Source organism: Panthera pardus, unplaced genomic scaffold, assembly GCF_024362965.1.
Source record: "Panthera pardus isolate Hobbes unplaced genomic scaffold, ASM2436296v1 HiC_scaffold_18, whole genome shotgun sequence".
Taxonomy (NCBI): Eukaryota; Metazoa; Chordata; class Mammalia; order Carnivora; family Felidae; genus Panthera; species Panthera pardus.
The window spans coordinates 13,611,945-13,629,513 of NW_026526743.1; the positions used below are offsets into that span (position 1 = coordinate 13,611,945).

At 50.4% G+C, this 17,569-nt stretch overlaps 2 protein-coding genes across 4 annotated transcripts; one reads left to right on the forward strand and one right to left on the reverse strand.

Moving 5' to 3' along the window:
* Nucleotides 1-6,808: 6,808 nt before the first annotated feature.
* Nucleotides 6,809-8,755, reverse strand: ERICH4 (glutamate rich 4). Its single transcript, XM_019434578.2, has 2 exons — nucleotides 8,522-8,755; nucleotides 6,809-7,401 (listed from the first exon to the last, which is right to left on the reverse strand). Exons 1-2 carry the CDS (start codon nucleotides 8,693-8,695, stop codon nucleotides 7,174-7,176), a joined length of 402 nt encoding a protein of 133 aa, XP_019290123.2. The 5' UTR covers nucleotides 8,696-8,755; the 3' UTR covers nucleotides 6,809-7,173.
* A 3,514-nt stretch (nucleotides 8,756-12,269) lies between these two features.
* DMAC2 (distal membrane arm assembly component 2) lies at nucleotides 12,270-17,272 on the forward strand. 3 transcript variants are annotated; one of them, XM_019434556.2, is made up of 6 exons: nucleotides 12,270-12,363; nucleotides 13,746-13,942; nucleotides 15,325-15,405; nucleotides 15,932-16,068; nucleotides 16,163-16,325; nucleotides 16,746-17,272. In XM_019434556.2, the coding sequence occupies exons 1-6, from the start codon at nucleotides 12,346-12,348 to the stop codon at nucleotides 16,921-16,923; spliced, it is 774 nt and encodes a 257-aa protein (XP_019290101.2). In that variant the 5' UTR covers nucleotides 12,270-12,345; the 3' UTR covers nucleotides 16,924-17,272. The 3 variants fall into 3 exon arrangements, with proteins under 3 accessions (XP_019290101.2, XP_019290099.2, XP_019290100.2); XM_019434554.2 differs by lacking the exon at nucleotides 12,270-12,363 and adding an exon at nucleotides 12,370-12,536 and having other exon boundaries at nucleotides 13,706-13,942; XM_019434555.2 differs by lacking the exon at nucleotides 12,270-12,363 and adding an exon at nucleotides 12,376-12,538.
* The last annotated feature ends 297 nt before the right edge of the window (nucleotides 17,273-17,569 follow it).

Below are 17,569 nucleotides of genomic sequence, written 5' to 3' on the forward strand. Positions count from 1 at the left end.
AGAGATGCCCAGATTGACTTATCTCATTCTCCTCCAATCCCCTTGGAAAGCCCATCAAAGCCTGACAAGCTATAGACATCAATTCCCAGACTGACTGACAGCAGAGCCATACGTGTGTGATGTGGAAAAGCAGAGTGGGTTGTGAGATGCACATTGTGCCTCCAGGCACTCAGGCCAATGGAGCCAGTGGTTCCCAATCTTGTTGCTACTGAGAGGCTGTAGAGGTGCTGTGGCCTGAGGCCAATAAAGAGTCATGATTTTCCAGTTTTTCTCTCCAGGAAGTAGCAACAGCTTCCCTAGCAATCTCTATCTCTAATCCCAACATGGAGATCTTTCTGGAAGCTACAACTTGAGCCTGCCTCCAAATATATAAGTAAAATATTAAATAAGTAATACTTCTGTAAAAAAGGATGGCAGGCATTGACAGACTGGTGATGATACTGGGTCATGAATCAAACAAGGATTATGAGTTGGGTTTTTATTTTTTATTTTTTTATTTTATTTTATTTTATTTTTTAATGTTTATTTATTTTTGAGACAGAGAGAGACAGAGCACGAACGGGGGAGGGTCAGAGAGAGAGGGAGACACAGAATCCAAAGTAGGCTCCAGGCTCTGTGCTGTCTGTACAGAGCCCGACGTGGGGCTCGAACTCACGGACCGTGAGATCGTGACCCGAGCTGAAGTCGGACGCTTAACCGACTGAGCCACCCAGGTGCCCCATGAGTTTCTAATTCCATCCCCCTAACTCAAAAAACAGTGAGAGATAGAGAAAAAGGTCAGTCCCCATCATATGTCATATGGACAAAGACCTAAGAAGTTTGGGCTTCTTGGACGAATCTTAATCAGGTGGGTAAGGCTTGGCCAGAACAGAGATATCATTCTGATGTGGATGGCCTACAACCCCAGGGACATCTGGATTTGTTACACAATCCCACTGCAGCTCGAACAAGGCAATTTTTATTCTAGTCCTGATATTCACACTGTGAGCACAACAGTTCTGGCTCCCTGCCATCAGATGTTCTTTCTTGTATTGCTGACCATGCTAGACATTGCCCTCATAAGCCCTGTGTTGCTGTGTGTTCTGTCTCAAGGTGATCCCAGAAAAGACCTGACTTCTCTGTCAGGGGCCATGCTGGGTAGATCTCCCTGGAACAGCACCAGCTCCCCTGGATGGAACCCCAGTCATCTCTGCTCAACATGCTCTGAGGCTACTTAGTGATTTTTCACTTAAAAATCTAAGAGTTCCCTCTTAGAAAATGGGAACTCAAGTACTTTCTTCCCCATCACCATGACACACACACTTTTCCCTTCCCCGTCTCTGCAGTACTATCCTAAGACCAAAGTTTAGCACAGACCTTATTATATCTATTTAATGCTATTCATATTTGAGTCAGACAGTTGTGATCACCCTGCTTCCCACCTTGGATTGTGAAATTGTAAATGTGTATTCTGGTGTGCTTGGGCGGCCTGGTCGGTTGAGCATCCGATTCTTGACTTCAGCTCTGGTCATGATCCTAAGAATGTGGGTTCGAGCCCCAAGTCTGAGAGAGTCTCTCTCTCTCCCTCTGCCCCTCTCTCCCACTTACACTCTCTCTAAAGTAAAATTTAAAAACAAATTTTTAAAAATGTGTATCTCTAAAGTACCTTCGGGCTGGAAAACATTCCGCTGAGAGCTACAGAGAAGGGCGGGGGGGGGGGGGGGACATTTAGAGACCAACAAGGACACAGAGAAGAAAAAGGCAAAATGTTGGTGCGCCTTCCCATCTCCCCAGGTTACCTTGGGGTGCTGCCGCCCTCTGGTGGCTACAGTACATATTGCAGCCCCTGGTGCCTCAACCTGTCTTCTTACAAGAGCCCATCAATCCATGGTCACTCCTTGGGCAACCACCTACATAAATGGCAGGATGCAACATAAAGTGAAAATGCAGGACTTCTTGTTCAAAACTAATTAGTAATCTCAGGATGCCAAAAGCAGAGTTTTAGAGACAGTTCAGGCCCTTCTAAGTGTGTGATTGCACAGATTGCTAACCTGTGAAGCCAGCCCTGCCTCACAGGGCAAATGGCTGTGCTCATCCTCCATATGAATTCCACATCAACTCTAGATATAAAAAAAAGCCTACAGAAATGGTGAGACCTGACTGTCTTATTCCCCCATGGGAGAATTTTCTTTCTTTTGAAAATGTCACCTGACATTTTGCTCTGGCCCAATCAATGACCAAATTGGAGATGATTCCAGCATCAAAAGAATCAATGAAACACATTGACTATATAAAAATCTGTAATTACCCTCAAAAAAGAGGCTGTACACAGCAATTTCTTACTCGACACATCTCCAAAGGCAAGGGAATTAAAAGCAAAAATGAACTACTGGGACCTCATCAAGATAAAAAGCTTCTGCACTGCAAAGGAAACAATCAACGAAACTGAAAGGCAACTGATGGAATGGGAAAAGATATTTGCAAACGACATATCAGACAAAGGGCTAGTATCCAAAATCTATAAAGAACTTACCAAACTCAACACCTGAAAAACAAATAATCCGGTGAAGAAATGGGCAGAAGACATGAATAGACACTTTTCCAAAGAAGACATCCAGATGGCCAACAGACACATGAAAAGATGATCAACATCACTCATCATCAGAGAAATACAAATCAAAGCCACACCGAGATACCACCTCACACTGGTCAGAGTGGCTAAAATAACAAATCAGGAAACAACAGATGCTGGTGAGGATGTGGAGAAACGGGAAACCTCTTGCACTGTTGGTGGGAATGCAAACTGGTGCAGCTGTTTCGGAAAACAGTGTGGAGGTTCCTCAAAAAATTAAAAATAGATCTACCCTATGACCCAGCAATAGCAATACTAGGAATTTACCCAAGGGACACAGGAGTGCTGATGCATAGGGGCACGTGTACCCCAATGTTTATAGCAGCGCTTTCAACAATAGCCAAATTATGGGAAGAGCCTACATGTCCATCAACTGATGAATGGATAAAGAAGATGTGGTTTATATATACAATGGAATACTACTTGGCAATGAGAAAGAATGAAATCGTGCCATTTGCAGCAATGTGGATGAAACTGGAAGGTATTATGCTGAGTGAAATAAGTCAGAGAAGGACAGATATCATATGTTTTCATTCATATGTGGATCTTGAGACACTTAACAGAAGACCATGGGGGAAGGGAAAGGGAAAAAATAGATACAGAGAGGGAGGTAGGCAAACCACAAGAGACTTTTAAATACAGAGAACAAACTGAGGGTGGATGGGGGGGTGGGGGAGAAGGGAAAATGGGTGATGGGCATTGAGGAGGGCACTTGTTGGGATGAGCACTGGGTGTTGTATGTAAGCCAATTTGACAATAAATTATATACATTTAAAAAAAAAAAAAAAGGCTGTAAAAACCATCCCCTAGCCGATCCCCACTGGAGGTGACAATAGGAGCTCCTCACTCTGAACCCGGGTCCTGTTCTTCCAGCAGATACCAGGGCCCAGGGGTGAGGGAGGCCCTTTTGCACAGAAGGTGCCTGTGTCTGAATCAAGGAGGGATGATAGAGTTAGTGACTGTCCTTGTGCACAATGGGCTCAAGCCAAGAACAGGATGGGGAATGCAGTGGCGGGGGCGTGGTGGGGGTGGGTGCTGGGGATGTGACAGCCGTAGGCATTAGGCGTCTCCTCAGGGCCCCACAGGATCTGAGGGATTAGGGAGCTAGTGCTGGGAAGACATATCTCCCTGTTTCTATTGGGGGGGTGGTCTTCTTGCCTCGGAGGGGGACACTGCATTAGTATGGCAGCTTGTGGCTGCCATAACAAATTACCACACACTTGGTAGCTTCAAACAAGAGGAAGTTTGTTCTGCAACAGTTCTGGGGGCCAGGAATCCAAAATCAAAGTATCAGCAGGACCACATTCCCCCCAGAGAGTCTAGGAGAGATTCCGTTTCTTTCCTCTTCCAGCTTTTGGTGATCTGAGTCATCTGACTCGCACAGCCTGGACAGAGCTTTCGAGAGACCCCAGACTGTCCTCAGCCTCTCTCTAGAGTATCTCATGAGGGAGAGGAACTCTGCTCCTTTGTATGCTCTTGGGGTGTCTTTCTCCTTCCCTGGGTGCTGGGGTCTGACTTTCAATGCTCTCCCCCCACCCCCACAGCAGATTTCCCCGCAGCCGCAGACCTGGCTAAGGTTGGCAAAGAAGGATCAGTTTGGGGATGGAGCCTGAACCCCTTAATCTCCCTGTACCTCCCCCCTTCCCAGTCTTGCAGGACTCCCCTGGACAAAAAGCAGCAGGTTTTTCTAAGGAGGAAATCCCCACGGACAGGGACTCAGCACCTCTTCCGCCAACATATCACTTCTCTGGGAACATCCTCACTCCCAACTAGAAAGTGGTTTGATGAAGAATTACAAAAACGTGAGCGTGTGTTTGTCTTCGCCGGGAGTAATGATCTTATGAGCATCCAAATGTCTCCCCTGAAGAGATGTCTCTACTTAGGCGGGAGCCCTCCCACTGCTGACATAGGCATCCTTTCTGCAAACGTAGACCTCAGGAATAGGGACATGAGCAAGGGGGACTTCTCTCCTCGGCCGCCATCCACAGATATCTGCCTCCTGCAGGTGGAGCTCTGAAACACCTAGAAACCCTCGCTGCCCATGTGCTCACACCCACATTCCATTTAACGAACATCTGAAATAGTGACATGTAGTAAAAAAACGGGAGATTTGATCGTGATTTTCAACTTTCTAGCCGTCATATTTAAAAATGTAAATAGGTGGGGCGCCTGCGTGGCTCAGTGGGTTGAGCGTCCGACTTCGGCTCAGGTCATGATCTTGCGGTTTGTGAGTTTGAGCCCCACGTCAGGCTCTGTGCTGACAGCTCAGACCCTGGAGCCTTCGGATTCTGTGTCTCCTTCTCTCTCTGCCCCTCCCCCCCCCCCAAAAAATAAATAAAAATTTTAAAAAATATATGTAAAAATGTGAAGCCCCTGGGTGGTTCAGTCGGTTGAGCGTCTGACTCTTGATTTCAGCTCAGGTCATGATCTCTCGGCTTGTGAGTTCGAGTCCCGCATTGGGCTCTGTGCTGACCGTGCACAGCCGGCTTGGGATTCTCATTCTCTCCCTCTCTCTCTCTCTGCCCCTCTCCCACTCACACTGTCTCTGTCTCTCTCAAAATAAATAAACTTGAAAAAATAAAAATGTAAAAAGGAGCACCTGGCTGGCTCATCAGTGGAGCAGGTGACTCATGATCTCAGGGTTGGAGCTTCAAGCCCCACATTGGGTGTAGAGGCTACTGAAAAATAAAATCTTTAAAAAAAAAATAGGGGCACCTGGGTGGCTCAGTCGGTTGAGCATCCAACCAGGTCATGATCTTGCAGTCTGTGAGTTCGAGCCCCACATCGGGCTCTGTGCTGACAGCTCAGAGCCTGGAGCCCGCTTAGGATTCTGTGTCTCCCTCTCTCCGACCCTCCCCTCACCCTCTCTCAAAAATAAATAAAAACTAAAACAATATTTTAAAAAAATAATAAAGGGGGTACCTGGGTGGCTCAGTCGGTTAAGTGTCCAAGCCTTGATTTCCACCCAGGTCATGATTTCACAGGCATGAGGTGGAGCCTGCAGCCAGTCTCCATGGTGGCTGTGGAGTCTGCATAAGAGTCTTTCCCTCCTTCTGCCCCTCCCCTCCCCTCACACAGGCTCTAACTACATAAATAAATAAATAAATGTAAAACAGACAAGCACACGAAAAGATGCTCAAAATCATTAATCATTAGGGAAACACAAATCAAAACCATAATGAGATACCACCTCCCATCCATTAGGATGAAAAGAAAAAGAAAATAAGCATTGGTGAGGATGGAAAGAAGTTGGAACCCTCGCACATGGCTGGTGGGGACGTCAAATGGTGCAGCTGCTGTGCAGAACAGTCTGCAGGTTCCTCAGAAAACTCGAACACGGAATTACCACAGGATCCAGCAATTCCATTTCTGGGTATATCCCCAAAAGAATCGACAGCAGGGACTTGAACAGATATTTGCACATCCTCGTTCACAGCAATGTTATTCACAGTTGCCAAAGGGTGGAAACAATCCAAGAGCCCATTGACAGAAATGTGGATAAACAAAATGTGGCGTGTTTCTACAATGGAATATTATTCAGCCACAAAAAGGAAGGAGATTCTGACAGCGGCGTCTGGGTGAAGCGCCCGACTTCGGCTCAAGGTCATGATCTCACGGTTCATGAGTTCTAACCCCACATCGGGCTCTGTGCTGACAGCTCAGAACCTGGAGCCTGCTTTGGATTCTGTGTCTCCCTTTCTCTGCCCCTCCCCTGCTCGTGCTCTGACTCTCTCTTCTCTCTCCCTCAAAAATAAATAATCATTTAAAAAAAAATTGGGGGGTGTCTGGGTGGTTCAGTCAGTTGAGCGTCCACCTTCGGCTCAGTTCATGATCCCGAGGTCTGTGAGTTCAAGCCCCACGTCAGGCTCTGTGCTGACAGCTCAGAGCCTGGAGCCTGCTTCAGAGTCTGTGTCTCCCTTTCTCTCTGCTCCTCCCCGGCTCATGCTCTGTCTCTCTCTCTGTCAAAAATAAATAAACGTTAAAAAAAAATTTTTTAATAAAAAATAATTTGGCTAAAATGGTAACTCATTATATACATTTTACCACATTAAAAAAATTTTCAAATACACAGGAGAAACTAATTTTAGTAATATGTTTATTTATCCCATTATGCAGAAAATAGCATCTCAACAAAATTTTTAGATTGTTGAAATGTCTTAAATATTCTTTTGATCATAGGAAGCCTTCCGTGTCCCACGCACCTCACTTCAGACCAGCCATGTTTCAACAGCCACTTGGGGGGGGGGGTGCCATACTGGGCAGCCTTGCCCACCTGCCAGCATCTCCATCCTGTTTGCAAAGACCCACGTCTCCCCTGCAACCCACCTGCAAATACACCTACAGTTTCTCTGCAAACCTCCCACCTCGCCTGCAAACACAGTCCCGGGCCAGCCCCTCAATCTCTGTGCAGAGATTGTATTTGCTTCAGAGAATGTATTTGCTTAAGGAACAGGTGTTGATTCCAAATCTGTGTGGGCAGGTTGAGTTGACCTGCAAATCCCCCCTCCTTTGCATAAATTTGCATCTCGTTCGTGTGTCAATCAGAAGCACCTGGCAGGGTCTCAGATCGTCATCTCAAAGTCCGGGAGTTGGTGGCCTGGGGCTGAGAAGGAGACCCCCAAGTGTCCCTCCTCCTGCTTCCCCTCGGGCTCTTCCTCGTCCTCCTCTTCCTCCACGAGGCTCTCCTCCTCTTCCAGGAAGGTGACCAGGTCCTCCCGCAGAGCCCCCATCTCCAGCCCCAGGCTGCACAGCTGGCCCAGCAGCTGGACGTCCACTTGGCGGAGGCGCCCCTGCCAGTGGGAAGGGGAAGTCATGGGCACCCCGCCCCGGAGGGCAGGGGGGTCAGCGTGCCCCCCCCCCCCCACCTGCTGGAGTCCTGGAGAAGATTCTTTGTTTGACCAAAGTTCAGCTAAGCTCCTAAACCCTCTCTGGGCCTATCTGTGCGTTTCCTCGTAAATCCAGTTTTACCAAGAATCTCCCGACTGATCACTCCCGATATCTGATCTGGTTCCTCGCGCCCCATCCCTTGCCCAGCTCACGTCTCATCTCCCTGGCCTGTCTCCAGCAAGAATCCAGTTAGTCGCTAGGTGGAGCCAGATGCCCCTCTTCCCCCTGATGCTTTCACTTAGATTTTCCATCCACTGACCCCCACTCGCTCCTTCACTAGAAATTTCCACTTGCCCCTACTGTGTTCAGAGCTGAGCCCTCATCTCTCCCCCACTGAAGTGGTCCCTACACCTATCACTTTACCGTCTTTAATACAAGTCACAAGTAAGCTTTTCTTTAACAATCCAGGCCTGCAGCACCTGGGCGGGGTCCTCCCGGTGTCCTGGATCCTGACTGCCAGCCTGCTTCTCCCAGGGTCTCTGGATCTCTGCCTCTGTCTCCCCGTCTTTGTCTCTATTTCATTATCCTTCACTGTCTCTCTGTGTGTCTCTGAATCTTTGTGCCTCCCTTATTGTGTGTCTTTCTTTTGTTACCTGAATTTGTTCTCTGTCCCCCCCTTGTCTGTCTCTATGTCTTTCCATATCCCTTTCTGTCTGTCTCTATTTCTCTGCCCCTGCCTTTGCCTGTCTCCATCTCTCTGTCTCAGATTTAATTTGAGTCTCTGTCTCTGTTGCTCTCAATCTCTGCTTTCTATCTCTGTCTCTCTTTTTCTGAGTCTCTGTGTCTCAGTCTCTCTCTACTCCTGACTCTCACTCTTTGGGTCTTTCTTTGTCTCTGTCTCTCTCTCTCTGCTTGTTTCTCTATTCTTGTCTCTTAATTCCTTTTTTTTTTTTTCTTGTCTATTAATTTCTGCCCTTCAATCTCTGGCCCCTTTGCAATTTTATTCATTCCCATTCACCCAGGAGTTCTCCGTCCCCACCCCCACCTGCCCCCATCTCTTGCCCTTCCAAACCCCTCACTCACCAGCTCCTCCAAGATCCACAGCAGACTCTCCCTGGCACCTGCAGTGTCTACTCCTGGGAACAAGAGGGTCTGGCCAGCTCTCCTCACTGGCGGGGGGGCCCTCAGGGCGCGGGGAAGTGGGCCCAGTCCTGAGGGCACCAGTCCCGCCTGCCTCAGTTGCCTCCACAGTTCCATAGTCTCTGAGTAGTGGCAGCCAGGAGCAGAAAGTGACAAGGTCCAGATTGACCCAGTCCCCTGAGGAGCTGGTAGGGGAAGTGGGGGGGGGGGGGGGAAGGGAGCAAAGAGCGGGGGATGGGGGGAGCAGGTGCCTGGGACATAATTCCAAAGTCCACTCTCTGGTAAGAACTGGCAGCCTCATGGGGGTTTTCTTCCTTCTAAAGTCTAACCTCAGCTCTGCTCACAAGGGCCCAGCCACACCCCCTCTGGCGGATGCCAAAACCCCCACCCTTCTTGAGCCCTTCTCAGGCCTAACCCCTCGTGGGTGCTGTGGTCAGTGGATGCCTGGCCTCATCTGTCCCATCCCCTCCTGTGTCCCTCCCACTGCTCCTCCTCAGCCTCCACACTTCCTCTGCATTCTCCGGCTTGGACCTTGTCTTCCCCACTTGGGCCACCCCAGGGCTTTCCAGTTAGTGTGCCTGAGGAGCCAGGGGTGGCTTCCAGGCCACGATGCCTCAGCTGAGGTGCCACAGGGTCCAGGCTGCTGGCCCACAGCTGAGCAGTGGGCGCTGCTGATCCCTGACTTGCCCACAGAGTCCATCGCTATCAGCGTGGGCCCTGCCATGGAAAAGACTGGGGTGTGGGCCTCCCTCTGCTAGAGTCCCTCTCTCAGGCCCGGGGTTTGAATTCCACCTGCACACCCATGGCTCCCAGGTCTCAGACCCCAGTCTGACCTCCATACTGAGCTCCAGACGCCGACTCAGCATCTCCACCTAGACATCTCAGGCGTCTCAAGGTGAATATGGTCAACACAGCTCTCAACTGGGACCTACCCTGTTGTGTTAGTTTCCTGCTGCCGCTGTAACAAAGTACCACTTTGTGGCTTAAACCAACGCACAGTTAGTGTAGTTCTGCGGGCCAGAAGTCTAAAATGGGTCCACAAGGCTGGGCTCCTTCTGGAGGCTCTAGGGGAGAATCCATTTCCTAGGCTTTCCCAGCTTCCAGAAGCCACCACATTCCTTGGCTTCTTTGAATCACTCTTGCATCCACCGTCACATCTCCTACTGACTGACCCCCTGCCTTCTAGCTAACAGGACCCTTGTCATTGCATTGGGCCCATCTTGATCATCCAGAATAATCGCCCTGTCTCAAGATTCTTAACTTAATCGTGCCTTCCTTTTACCATATAAAATAACAGATTCACAAGTTCCAGGGATCAGGGCATGAATTTTGGAGGGGTGCGTGTGGAGTGGGGGGCTCTCTTCAGCCCGCCGCACTTGCCCTTTCAAATCTATCACTTTCCCAGTCTCCCTGTCTCCGTAATTGGCCTTCCCATCCTTTCAGTTTCCTGAGCTATTGTCTCAACCTTCAAAACAGACTCATAATCTGAGCACTTCTCACCATTTTCCATTGCCCCATCCCTGCTCCTGTCTCCATTCACCTCTTGCTTGGACTACTGCGGTAGCCTCTTGGCTGGCCCCCACTTCCACCCTTACTGCCTAAGGTCTGTTCTCCACCCGGCAGAGATGATCTTTTACAAAAATGTAAATCAGGGGCACCTGTGTGGCTCAATCAGCGAAGCAGCTGACTTTGGCTCAGGTCATGATCTCGCGGTGCCAGAGTTTGAGCCCCGCATTGGGATCTCTGCTGACAGCCTGGAGCCTGCTTGGGACTCTGTCTCTCCCTCCCTCTTTCTGCCCCTCTCCTGGGCTCTCTCTCACTCTCTCTCTCAAAATAAATAAAGAAACAATTTTTTTAAATGTAAACCAGGAATTTCTTGGGCCTTATGCTGAGCCATGGTGCTGCTGGAGAGCCAGCACTTCCTGATGAAGCTGACCAGATTCTTCTAGAAGTGCTGTTTGTCATGCAGCGTGCTGATCACCCTAAAGAAGTATGATGGTCAGACTAAACCCATTCCAAGGAAAGTTCTGCGGAGGGTTGCGAGCCCTCAGACAGCAAGTGTCTGTTAAGAGCTACTGTTGGGAAAGATTAGCACTGTGGGAGCTCTGAAGAAGTGAACAAGTTTCAGATGGCTTACTCAAACCTACCGAGAGCTATCATGGATGGGCGGAAGGAGGACAAAAAAACAAGAGTAAGAAGAATGAAGCAGCACAGTGAAGGGCACCAGAGTTCCAACTAACCACCAAATTACTACACTTCCGTTTACTACACTTCCACTTCCGTTGCTACACTTGTCGTTTTTACTTTTGGCCACACAGCCAGGTTCCTGGTTCCCCTATAACAACTTTTCATGTGAGATTAGGGTCATTTTGGACTGCAGCACGTACAGGGTAGTTGTAAGAAGCCAAGTTTATTTTATCTTATTTTTAATTTTTTTAATGTTTATTTTTAATTTTTTTAATATTTATTTTTGAGAGAGACAGACAGAGTGCGATTGGGGGTGGGGAAGGGGCAGAGAGAGAGAGAGACACACACACACAGAATCCGAAGCAGGCTCCAGGCCCAGAGCTGTCAGCACAGTCTGAAGCGGGGCTCACACCCACGAACTGTGAGATCATGACCTGAGCATAAGTCTGACGCTCAAACGACTGAGCCACCCAGGCACCCTGTGAAGCCAAGTTTAGTTTAGAATTGGCTAGTTGGTCTGTGTTGCATGGTTGCATATCCCGGAATTATAATGTCTCTGTAGCTATGGGTACAAAAAAAATGGATCATTAAACCTGTTATTTATTCGCAAAAAAAAAAAAAAAAAAAGTAAATCATATCATGACATGCCCCTGAGAATGGAATAGGGCACAGTCCACTTCCTGCCCACCACTCTGACCTAGTCTCCTACTTCTCTCTGATAGCTGGTTCCCACCCCTGGGCCTTTGCACTGGCTGTTACAGCTGCCTGGAACACCTTTCCCCTAGATCTTTGAATGGCTGTTTCCTTCTTATCCTTCATCTCCACTTAAATACCTCGTCTTCAGAGAGGACTTTTTACTCATGTCCTGACTCCCTAGTCACTGCCTATTATATTGCCTGTTGTTATTTGCCTCTTATCAAACGAGTTACCTAAAATTATCTTGCTTATTCTTTTGTTTCTTGTCAATCTTTTCTCAGCCATGGAATGTTGACTCCCTGAGATAAGGGCTTGGTCTTTCACCATAGTAACCCCAGTACCCAAAACAGTGTGGGCCACGTGCTAGATACTCAGTAAACACTTAAATAATTCTATCCACAAGACTTCATACTCAATCTTCACACTGAGAGATGGAGTTGAACTCCAAACTGAAATTGTAGACACATCACAGTACTTGTCTTGAGACCTCATCTCTCTTATCCTGAAGTCTAACCGCACCACCCACTAGACCTTTTCCTTCCCTGATCCTGGTGTAAAGAATGACTCAGTTCCCTAGTCAGTATGAAAACTGGAGGAAGAGAGCAGCTCACGGGGACTGTGAGTACAGTCGGAGGAAGGGTACTCTACCAGTCTACCAGGAAGGACTAACCGCTATCTCCTAGGAAAAGCCTGCAGAGTCTCATTGTAAGGACCATGGAAATGGCAGTGGGAGGAATCCCTAAACCGGAGTAAAAAGTGCGTGTGCCTTTAAGAGGAGAGTCGGAAAAATAGAGAGGCCGGCACCCTAGGAAAAGTAGTCTCAGGCTCAGTCAAGCGGGTGGACTAAGAAAAACCGGCCCCTTCCGGTTACGTAGCCTGGCAAGATGGCGGCGCCCAAGGCGGTAAGTGACCGGATCTCCATGAGCCCCCAGATTGAAGCCTGCTCTGCTGTCTCAGCCTTCAGGGTTCCTGTCAACACCCAGGAAGCAAGGAGCAAGAGACAGCAGAAGGCCTCTCCCACTAAGGCTCGCGATGGGATCGCAGACACGCAGCCTCTGGGGGTCGGGAAGGATCGGTGTGAGTCGCAGATAGCCGAGGCGCTTTAGGGAGGAGGCGGGGCGGGGACTTGGCTGGGGGAACCAATGGGGAAGCAGGGAGTGTGTTCCGAAAATGGCGCACCCAGCCAATCAGAGGGAGGGATCGATTGCGGGCTCTATGAGTCGGGCTGGCGAGTGCCTGGGAGTGGGACCTGCAAAGGAAGGGGGTTAGGGAGGGGTTGGAGAAGTCAGGGTTTGAGGGCCTGCGGTAAGAGACAAAAGGATACAGTTGAGGAGAGCTCATGGGACAGTTCGGAATTTTTATGGAAAAGCAAAGGGATGATGGGAATTGAGGACAGGAAACAAAGGGTCAAATTTAGCAGTTCTGAGGGAGGGACCTGGGGGAAATTAAGGGAAGAACTTGCGATATTCCTGGAGGGAATTTAGGAAGACCTGAGTAAAATCAAGGAATGGATTTAGGGAAAAATAAAGTGAGAGGTTGGAAACCTGGGAATTTTGAGGAAAAATAAGGATTTGGGCAAATTGTTGAGAAAATTTGGTTGAAACAGAAGGAGAAATTGGAGCAGGCTAAGAGAAGACTGGAGGAAGATTGAAGAGGAGGTAGATTAAGGGTGGTTTGGAGAAACCAAGAAAAATTAAGATTCTATTTTGGGGAGGGGCGCCTGACTGCCTCAGTCAGTAGAGCGTGGGACTTTTGATCTTGGGGGTTGTGAGTTTGATCCCTGCATTGGGCGTAGAGATTACTTACAAATAAAATCTTTAAAAAATATATATTTTTTGATCTTGGGGGTTGTGAGTTCGATCCCTGCATTGGGCGTAGAGATTACTTACAAATAAAATCTTTAAAATATATATATTTTGGGGAGATAGAAGTGGGTTATTTAGGAAGACTCCAAGGAAAATGGGGTATAATTAAGGGGATATTTTGTGGGAAATTAAGAGCTCAGATAATACACAAACATAAGGGTTTGGGGAAAGATCGGGGGAGAATTGGGATGACCAAGAATGGCCAAATCAAAGAGAGAATTTAGGATTGAATTTGGGGGAAACATGGGGAAATCTGGGAGGGGGGGTCCCAAAAGCAGAATTTGGAAGTTCTGAAAGGAGAAATTTGTGAGCCAGGAAGCAGTGTTGGGGAGACAATTCATGGACCAAGAACAGGGGTATCTGGCTCTGACTCTCACAGGACACTCCAGACTCAGCGTCTCCTTTCCCATCCTCCCCAGTCCCTGCACCTGGTGGCCCCAGTATGGAATGGGGGTACCAGGGGCATCGGTGGCCTGAGCAGGGTGGTGGCCCCCGAGGGCAATCAGAAGAAGGGGAAGTCGCTGCTCCAGTTCCTGGCTGACCGCTTCTATGATGTGGAGGCTCTCAGGGACCACCTGCTCCGAAAGCGGGTGTCGAAGGTGCACCAGAAAAATCGGTGAGAACCCTTGGCCAAAAAGACCCTGCTGCTGGGCCTTACCAGGGAGAACTCAGATCCTGCCCTTGTGACTCCCGGACAGCCATGTGGCTTCCATACCAGCCCTGCCCAGTTGTATCTTCATCTCCAGCCACACCCTTCCCAAGGGTTCGAGCTCATATGGGTGACCTGCTGCCCACCATCTCTTGGAGGCACCTCAAGACATGGATGGCACCTCAGACTTAACACGGGGAACAGCAAGCCCTTGACTTGCCCCTAAGAAAGTCTGTTCACCCCCAAGCCTTCCCCATCCCAGGAGACAGCAGCACTGTTCCCAGTGTTTCAGGCCACATTCCAAGGAGTCCTCCCTGATTCTTCTTCTCTTGTCTTCCACCTCTGGCCCACCAATAAAATACTAGATCATCGCAAATTTGACCCGTTGTTACTGGTCCTCACTATTTTAGTCTGGTCTGAGCCCCTTCATTTTATGGTTAGGGTTAGTGCACTAATCTCCTAAACTGATCCCCTTTTGCCTCTTCCAGTCTATGGTCTATAAATCATCCAAAGGACTCTTAAGAAACTAAAATAGAGGGATACCTGGGTGGCTCAGTCTGTTAAGCATTGGACTCGGTTTCAGCTCAGATCATGATCTCACAGTTCTGTAAGTTTGAGCCCTACATCGGGCTCTGCACAGACAGTGTGGAGCCTGCTTGGGATATTCTCTCTCTCTCTCTCTCTCTCCCCCTCTTTCTCAAAATAAACTTTAAAAAAAAATGGAAAACACTATTTTGCTTAAAAACCTCAAATGGTTTCCCCTTGCAACTAGAATGAAAGCCAGACTCCAGGGCCTAAAATCTGAGCCTTGAGGCCCCTACCCCTACTCCCCTTATGCCCACCAGCATGGTGTCCACGTGGCCATTTTTTTCTGCCGTCCTAATTTGAGCCTCTGAGCCTTTACACTAGCTGTTGCCCCGGCCTGGCAGGCTTTTGCCTTGACCTTCGACTTTCTTCCCACCACTCAAATCTCTGCTCAAGCGTCACCTCCTGCATGAAGTATTTCTTAATAAAGCAGCGTTCTGCTTCCCCACCCCTGAGCCAAGGCACTCCTAGTCAGTCCCTCTGTGTTGTTTTCATTGTGGAACAGAGTCTCTCTGCAATTCGCCCTTAATTTCCTGGTTATCTGTTTCCTTCTGTATATTAGCTTCACAAGGGCAAGGGCCACTATCTGTTGGTGCCCAGCACTGAATAGATACCAGTAAATCCTTGCAGCCTGTGTCATCAGTCTGTCTGTCTGCATGTCCCAGACCTGCTGCTGCAGACTCTGGGCAGCACCCGGGCATGGTGGGGGAGGGGTGTGGGGGGACCTCCTGGGGCCGCACCCTCAGCTGCTGTTCTCTCCACAGACCCTTCAACCACATCAACCGGCGATACGGTCCCTACGTCGCAGGTGCCTATTTCATCCTGAAGCAGGGAGGCGCGGTCAGGTATGATGGCACAAGTGTCCCAAGTGGGCTTGGGGGAGGCCGTGGGGCACGGACCCTGAGGCTCTCCTGACTCCCCATGAGCTCCGGGCTCCAGCCCCTACTGGCTCTAGGGCTTGGGGCTGGTTCCTGAACTTGTTCCGCTCTGTCACCTGTAAAACGGGACAGCAGTTGTACCCAACCTATGAGGTTTGCTGCAAAGATTCAAAGCCATTTTGCTACCAAAGCACTTGGAACAGGCCTGGCCCAGCACACGTGCTCAGTAAATATCCATATTTCTTTTCTTTCCTTGGCCCCTTCCTTTCTCCTCCTTCCCTTCCTCCTCCTGGTGTTTCTCCCCTTTTTTCTTCTTCTTTGAAAAAGGTCATTTATGCATCTACCCCTCATTTTGTTCCCATGAAAACTTTCAGGGCCTGATGTAGAGCGAGTGCACCAGATCCCGTGGGACCATGTCGCCCGGGGCTGGGGAGCATCCTCTGGAGGTCTGGGGAGGGGGGGTGTCCTGCTGACACCCCTCCTCCCCTTCCAGGTTTCAGGGCAGGGAGTGGATCCGGCCAAATCAGCGTGGCCACTTCTCTCTGGACTTCTTGAAGTTGCAGGCGGTGCCCGTAGAGGCCGTCGATGCCAGCGGCTGTGCCATCAACTACCAAGGCCTGGACAGCCTCTGTGAGTGCGGTGGAGACGGGCAGGGCCGTGCGTTTTCCCTTTGGCGGTGGGTTCCAGAAAGGCCCTCAGTGCCGTCCCTCCCGCCCCCTTGCAGTGGCCCTGAAGGAGCTCCAGTCCCTGTGGCTGCAGCGCTGCCCCCACGTGGATGACTGGTGTCTCAGCCGCCTCCACCCGCTGGCCAGCTCACTGCAGGAGCTCTCGCTGGCCGGCTGTCCCCTAGTCTCTGAACGGGGCCTCGCCTGCCTCCACCACCTCTGGTGAGACCGCGGCTCAAGCCAGGGTGGGGGCTCCCACCCGACAGGTGCGGGAAAGCGGGGAGGGGGCCAGTCAGGCAGTCCCCGTGTCCCCGCCGCCACGACTAATCCGGAGCACGTGTGGGGTCGGCACAGATGAGCAGTCGCGGTGAATCTGTGGCAGAGGGAAAGGATGCCTGGTTTTTCTTCCTTTTGGTTTCAACGAAGACCCCGTGACATTTGCACTGTCGTAAACAGTAGGAGCTAGAGTGTGTGTCCGGGATTAACGTGGTGGGTGTCGTGTACTTGAGCCGCTCTAACGTTTTCTGGACCCTGGAGGACTTTACTGTTAAGGAGCTGGGGGCTGAAGTGGGGGCTGGCACACCCCCTCCCCGACACAGAGGCCATCCTGACGCGGGCCTCCCCCTTGGTGCCTCCTCTCAGGAACCTCCGCAGACTGGACATCTCGGACCTCCCTGCCGTGTCCAGTCCGGGCCTCACTCGGATCCTGGTGGAAGAGATGCTTCCTAGTTGCGAGGTCCTGGGGGCCGACTGGGCCCAGGGCCTCAAGCTGGGGCCAGAGGAGCAGCCTCGGGACACAGCCGGCCCCATCCCTGCCTAGCCCTCGGCCAGCCACCGTCAGGCTGGATCTCAGCGGGACCCGGCGGAGTGTCCCACGGTTCCCCATACTTCTGGCTTCCGTCGGGTTCACTCGGTGTGGGGGTTGGGCTCTGGCTGGCTGCATCCTGGGGGGAAAGGTCACAGCTCCTGTCTCCTGTCAGGAGGCTCTGTCCGCAGGCTTCTCTCCTGGGTTCCAACCAACAGTCGCCTCCTCCTGCCTCTTCAGGCCTGGGGGAGGGTTACCAGCCCCAGGAGCTGTGCTTCCCCCCGCGGTTTCCCCACACCTGCCCACTAGCACGTAAGAGACTCTGCCCTTGTGTCCAGAGACTCTCCAAGTATCTTTGAGTGTCCTGCTTGGACCTGGCTGACACGGGGGCGCTGCTGGCATGCCAGGGGACGGGTCTTCGGGGTGTGACACCGCTCAGCTGACCGCAGGCTACGGCATCCCTGGCCTGCACTCACGAGATGCCGGGAGCGCCCCAGGTCCCACAGTGTTGCCGCTTACCCACGTATTGGCTCCAAATTCAGCGTTCTCGTTTGCTCCGTGAAAACTGACCCGGGCCTTTGCTAAGTGGCACGAAGAGGTTTGTCAGTAGAGGGCGCCCGAGAGGTTCCAGGAGGAGAGGCTTTTGCTTCCTGGTTCCCGA

Excerpts from the sequence above, each read along its gene's own strand:
- ERICH4 (XM_019434578.2), bottom strand. The coding sequence starts at position 8,695 with ATGGAACTGTGGAGGCAACTGAGGCAGGCGGGACTGGTGCCCTCAGGA. Across the intron at positions 7,402-8,521 it reads TGTGGATCTTGGAGGAGCTG|GGGCGCCTCCGCCAAGTGGA; the intron begins GTGAGTGAGGGG and ends TCCCACTGGCAG.
- DMAC2 (XM_019434554.2), top strand. The coding sequence starts at position 12,382 with ATGAGCCCCCAGATTGAAGCCTGCTCTGCTGTCTCAGCCTTCAGGGTT. Across the intron at positions 13,943-15,324 it reads AAGGTGCACCAGAAAAATCG|ACCCTTCAACCACATCAACC; the intron begins GTGAGAACCCTT and ends TTCTCTCCACAG. Across the intron at positions 15,406-15,931 it reads AAGCAGGGAGGCGCGGTCAG|GTTTCAGGGCAGGGAGTGGA; the intron begins GTATGATGGCAC and ends CTCCCCTTCCAG.